Genomic DNA, 6,000 nt, shown 5'->3' on the forward strand with positions numbered 1-6,000 from the left:
TATCTGTAGCGAACAGACCAGTGGATGGGTAAGCTAGATTTACCCATTTGGGATTTCCCCAATAAGTTAATCAATGTAATCCCCTGATCTCAACTATTGACTCAAACATTTCTATTTCTTTTTCTCTTTTTTATATTTTCAACCACCCTTCACTCCCACCTCCACACTCCCTCAAATGATTTTCCGACGTCTGACTGGTATGTGTTAACTACTTTGGTTTACAAATGGATCCATGTTTTTAATTTACGTTGTTTATGTGTATAAATGAATGTCTTAATTGTTATTTATTTTTGTTTTTGGGGAATTTGCGAAACATATGAACTCAATATGACTTGTGCTCCTCTGTAATTGTGTCGTCTGTGTTAATGTTTTTCTATTTGTCAATTTTTAATTTTATGTTGTATCATCAATACTTAGTAAACAGACATTGCCCTGATCTGAGGAAGGCACTCGGAGTGTGCCGAAAGACGTGTTATCAAAAAAGGGTCATTAATAAATTTATTTTCAATATGACCAAGAGTCCGAGTTCTTGAAATCCACTTGTGGCGCAGTAAAGAGATGTGTGCAGCCCTCGAGTTCATTTTTACAATCGGAGTGGGGGAACTCATTGTCTCCGTTCCTTCTGCACACACCATTGCGACACCAACAAACTTTGGTGTATAGATCTTAAGTCGCGGAGGTCTAAGAGTGGTTTGCCCCAAAAAGTTCCCTATAAATAAACTATACTATTTCTGGACGTATTCGGTAAAAATAAACCGATGACTACCTAACTGAAGATGTTTTTCTGTGGTAAAAAATGATGATCATACAAAGTAGTTGACCGGGAAAGGTTAGCAAAATAACTTCAAAATTAGAACTAAAAGAAGACATGAGGTGTAGCAACTGAGAAAATGTAAGGCAGAGTGGGTGGGCAGAGAAAAAAGTGAAAGTTGTAAAAATAAAACCCAGCAAGAATGATCCTTTTCAGAGAGGTCATCAGGAGGAACACGTCTTCAGAATCGCGTCGAATCATCTGGGTTGGTGGTTAGGTGCAGAGTGGAGGTAACTGGGTGTGCTCAAAAAGGGTTAAAGTGTGTTCTTCAACGCTAGCAGAGAGGATGAGAGACAGGTCGCGGATATGATGGCAGAGCGTTCCATAGTGTGGGCGCATAGTCTGAGAAGGCCTGTCTCTGGGCTTTTGTTTGCATGCCTTCTGTGATTCTGCGTGCACTGCATTGGAGTTGTGGGTTGTGTGTCGTAGTCCTGGGTAGTCAAGCTGAATGGTGCTGACGATGTTGCGCAGAGGCTTGCATTTTGATGGGGGAGAGGGGCAGGTCACTGAGCGTGTGGGCGAAATGATTAAATGTACACTGACTTGAGATTAGGTGCGTTGAGCCATGCAAGCAAAGTTGCATACTTAGCCACTCAATAGGTGTGCTTTTTGGTGTTGGCTTTCGGAAGGACGTTTGGCTCACAATTCTTTGATGACTTTATTGATGCCAACCCATGAATAACAATGAATAAAGTTACCATGTCATCTGAAAAACGGTTTATTTGAATAGATAACCTGTTCTGTACATTGATATGATAGGTTATTTATAACGCGCTTAATACCCAGAGGTTTCTAAGCACGGACCCGGGGATTGAACCTGGGTTGCTCTGTGTAGTGTTGTTTCCAAGGCGAGAACGTTGCCGCTGAGCTATCCTCTCAAGAGGGAGGGCTGTATGCCATCCGCAAGCAGTCCTTGTCTAACTCGTTATGCATTGCTTACTCCATACATATGGTTTGAGGTGACACCAATATAAGAATATTAGGATGGCTGGTCATGGCACATTTCCCAAGGTTATTGAAATAAGAATATCTGTCTAACCATTTGGTCAGCAGCCTAGTGTTCTGCAGATGTTTTAGACTTTAACTCTGATCACCGCACACCATTGACCATAATGGTTTGGGTTCATGGGAGTTGCAGTCCAAAGCATCTGAAGAGCCAAAGGTTGCAGACACCTACTTTAGGCCAATGAGTAGTCACTGTAAACATTTATTTTATATCACTGATGATAGATGTTTTGTACTGTGTGATAGAACAAAAGCAGTTACCTAGCAAAAGTAAATATGATCTTAACGTATATCTTTATTCCACAACAAATTTACTTCTTTTTCTTCTAATTGCAGACTCTCTCACTGGCTGCAGATTCGCTTCCTGGCCCCCCACAAACTCTACACGTGGGGTGGTGGGGAAGCAGAGGAGTCCTGCCGAAGCAACGCATGCAGCACGCAGGGATGAGTGTTACGAGGGTCAACCCATATAGTGTAGTATCCTCGGACGAAGAAGGCCTGCGGTTGACCACCATGCCAGGAGTCAATGGCTTTGGCAATGGCAAGATCCACACCAGGAGGAAGTGTCGGAACCGGTTTGTGAAGAAGAATGGCCAGTGTAACGTCCAGTTCACTAACATGGACGACAAGTCACAGAGATACATCGCTGACATGTTCACCACCTGCGTTGACATCCGCTGGAGGTATATGTTGCTAATCTTTACCCTTGCCTTCCTGATATCCTGGCTACTCTTTGGGCTTATTTTCTGGCTTATTGCATTCGTGCATGGAGACTTAGAAAACCCTGCTGGGGACGAGAACTTCAAGCCATGCGTTCTTCAAGTCAATGGATTCATGGCGGCTTTCTTGTTTTCGATTGAGACGCAAACAACAATAGGCTATGGATTCCGCTGCGTGACAGAGGAATGTCCCATCGCTGTGTTCATGGTGGTCTTTCAGTCAATTGTTGGATGCATTATTGACTCTTTTATGATCGGTGCAATCATGGCAAAGATGGCCAGACCCAAGAAAAGGGCACAAACCTTACTTTTCAGCCATCATGCAGTGATAGCTATGAGAGATGGGAAACTCAGCTTGATGTGGCGGGTTGGAAACCTTCGGAAAAGCCACATAGTGGAAGCTCATGTCAGAGCTCAGCTAATTAAGCCTAGGATCACAGAAGAAGGGGAATACATACCCCTCGACCAAATAGATATCAATGTTGGGTTTGATAAGGGCTTAGATCGTATTTTCTTGGTATCTCCAATTACGATTCTGCATGAAATTGATGAAGAAAGTCCACTGTTTGGGATTAGCAGGCAGGACTTGGAATCGGCTGACTTTGAAATTGTCGTAATACTTGAAGGGATGGTTGAGGCTACTGCCATGACAGCACAAGCACGGAGCTCATACTTGTCCAATGAAATCTTGTGGGGTCACCGCTTTGAGCCTGTTTTATTCGAGGATAAAAACCAGTACAAAGTAGACTATGCACATTTCCACAAAACCTACGAAGTTCCGTCAACCCCACGGTGTAGTGCCAAGGAGATGGTGGAGAACAAATTCTTGCTTCCGAGTACTAACACGTTCTGCTACGAGAACGAATTAGCTTTTATGAGCCGTGATGAGGATGAGGATGATGAGGATGAAGACAGTAGAGTTATGGGCAATTTGAGCCCAGACAGCAGACATGAATTTGACCGACTCCAGGCAACAATAGCTTTAGACCAGAGGTCATACAGAAGGGAATCTGAAATATGACCTTTGGTGACCTCGTTTTTTTTTCTTCATCCCTTCACCCATCATCCCAGAAGGAACTCGTACCCATTATGCAGAACAATGCAAGTGCCATAGAAATGTTCTATTTATTTTGTTTTTACTCTTAGGTTCTTTGCAATAACAACAGAAAGGTCAATGAATGCTATAGTCTTCAATCTGGGTGCTTGAACTTCCGATTGTCAACAAAAGTTATGTTAAACCAGAAGGAAATTGACTCAAATGTCAATCACTGAGACTGGTTCATGGCTGGTTTTCTTGCATGCAAGGGTTTTCAATAAGTGGAAGCATAAACATTTTCTTAAAATAGTAAACTCAATATTTAGGAAATCAACAACTTTTTTAGTGACTTTTAGCAAAATCCCCATTATTTTGTCACACTAGGAAAAGAGACCCAGCACCAAGAGAACTAATTACAACACAAGAATGATGATGTTGCTTAGCTTCCATAAATGTTGGTTTAATTCTTTGAAAATAATTGTGTGGATGGGAAGAGGAACAGTGGATGAAACAGCCCAAAAGAAGAAAACATGTATTTTTCGAAGGTTTCTGTCATGTTTCGACATCTCCACACCCAACCACATCACCGTTTGTCAACACAGCAGGACAATGAGGCCAAGTCGACCTTCTGAAATGCTTGACCAGCAACGACAAGCACGACTCAAAGCTCCTCAGAATTAATTCTACAGACTCTGGGAAAGTGAGATGCATTGGAAACGGGTGAAGATGGCTTTCATCCGTGTACTGGAGAAAAGCATTTCCTTGCATCTTTGCCATCCATATGTATGTAGAAAAGCACAGGGTAGTCTTCCATTTATGCCAGTTTTACTACAAATGGCAACGTTTCTTAACCCTCCAAAACTAGGGAGAAAACTGAAAAAACTATCTCTCTCTCTCTCTCTCTCTCTCTCCCTATATATATATATATATATATATATATGTATGTATATATATATATATTTCTCTGTTGCTCTTTCTCTCACTCTCCCTCTATATATATATTATATATATATCTTTCTATATATATATATGTATAGATGTATATATATTATATATGTATTATATATATATATATATTTATATGTATCTTATATATATCCTTTCTTTCCTTCTTTCTTTCTCTCTCCCTCTCTCTCTCTCTCTCTCTATGTCAGACAAACACACAAAACATGTGCACGTTCTAGCCCTTTGCATATCTATATGGGGAGTGACAGATGGGTGGATGGATAGATAGATAGATAGATAGATAGATAGATAGATAGATAGATAGATAGATAGATAGATAAAGAGGACATATGATAGATTAATACATTAGGGCCTACAAGGCCATTGCCAGGCTTTGGTAACATGACAACCCCGCTCTTTCAACTCTCTCTCTCTCTCTCTCTCTGCTCTCTCCGACTACATCTCTCTCTCTGTTCATCCCTCTCTTCCTGCCTCTTTATCTCTAATGTTTGATTTATGCAAAACTAAAAACATTTGTGATGCATATAATACAAGGATTTGAGCCTAGCACATGCCCATGACATTATAATATATTGACATGTGTTACGCTGTCAGAACAATTGCATATTGGACACAGCGGCACACCAGATTATACTTTGTTGTATAGTTGGAGGGTAGATCAGATGGCCACAATCTCTTGATTCTACTTTTCCTAGTAACTTCCCCTTTTCCATGTTATCCAAAGCCCAATTTTTCAGTTCAAAGTGCAATATCAATGAATCAGTTATTTTCTGAAACCCATATTACGTTTCACAAAACCCAAAGAATAACTACAATAGATGTACCTGTAGATATAGTTACCTATATGTGATTATATATGGGTGCTTTAATCACTTCAATCATACACACACACACACACACACACACACACACACACACACACACACACACACACACACACACACACACACACACACACATATATATTCAAGGGATTAGAGATTAGTGGGTTTGATACAGTTACTGTGCGCTCTTGACCATGTTACAATTAGATAAATATTGTAAGAAATGTTCCGGCAGCGAGGATCCCAAAATCAAAACCCACCCACTGGGATTTGTATCATGAGAAGAAAACAGAATTGCGTTTTTGGGATAGCAACTCGCGCTCAGGATAATAGTCTTGAAATTGTCAATGTCCATAAAAATGGGTTATTTGAATGTCTGACTTTGGATTTACAGAGCAATAGATACACAGTCCTCTTGGCTCAAAATATCCTGTCTTTATTGCTTGTTAGAAAAAAAAATGACACGTGTTTCGACCACCCTGGGTGTTTTCAAGGCCTGTTTCTGAATAATGTACCTCCTTAGTCTGAGGGACTGATCTGTCCCAAAATCAATTGTGCGATGCCTATCTTCTACTGTATATATCCAACAATTCAATAAATATCTGTGACGACCAATTGTTCCAGTTGCCTTGCTCTCTA

At 40.7% G+C, this 6,000-nt stretch overlaps 1 protein-coding gene across 4 annotated transcripts in view; it reads left to right on the top strand.

Annotated features, from left to right (window-relative positions):
* Positions 1-5,490, top strand: part of LOC138567509 (ATP-sensitive inward rectifier potassium channel 12) — a 427,198-nt gene extending 421,708 nt beyond the window's left edge. For all 4 annotated transcript variants that reach the window (XM_069645772.1, XM_069645774.1, XM_069645775.1 and 1 more), the window contains one exon: positions 2,153-5,490. In XM_069645772.1, coding sequence (XP_069501873.1) covers positions 2,246-3,556 — 1,311 coding nt within the window. In that variant the 5' untranslated portion in view covers positions 2,153-2,245 and the 3' untranslated portion in view covers positions 3,557-5,490. The remainder of the gene's footprint in view (positions 1-2,152) is intronic.
* Positions 5,491-6,000: the final 510 nt, after the last annotated feature.

Source organism: Ambystoma mexicanum, chromosome 2p (assembly GCF_040938575.1).
Source record: "Ambystoma mexicanum isolate Mex_15411 chromosome 2p, UKY_AmexF1_1, whole genome shotgun sequence".
Lineage (NCBI taxonomy): Eukaryota > Metazoa > Chordata > Amphibia > Caudata > Ambystomatidae > Ambystoma > Ambystoma mexicanum.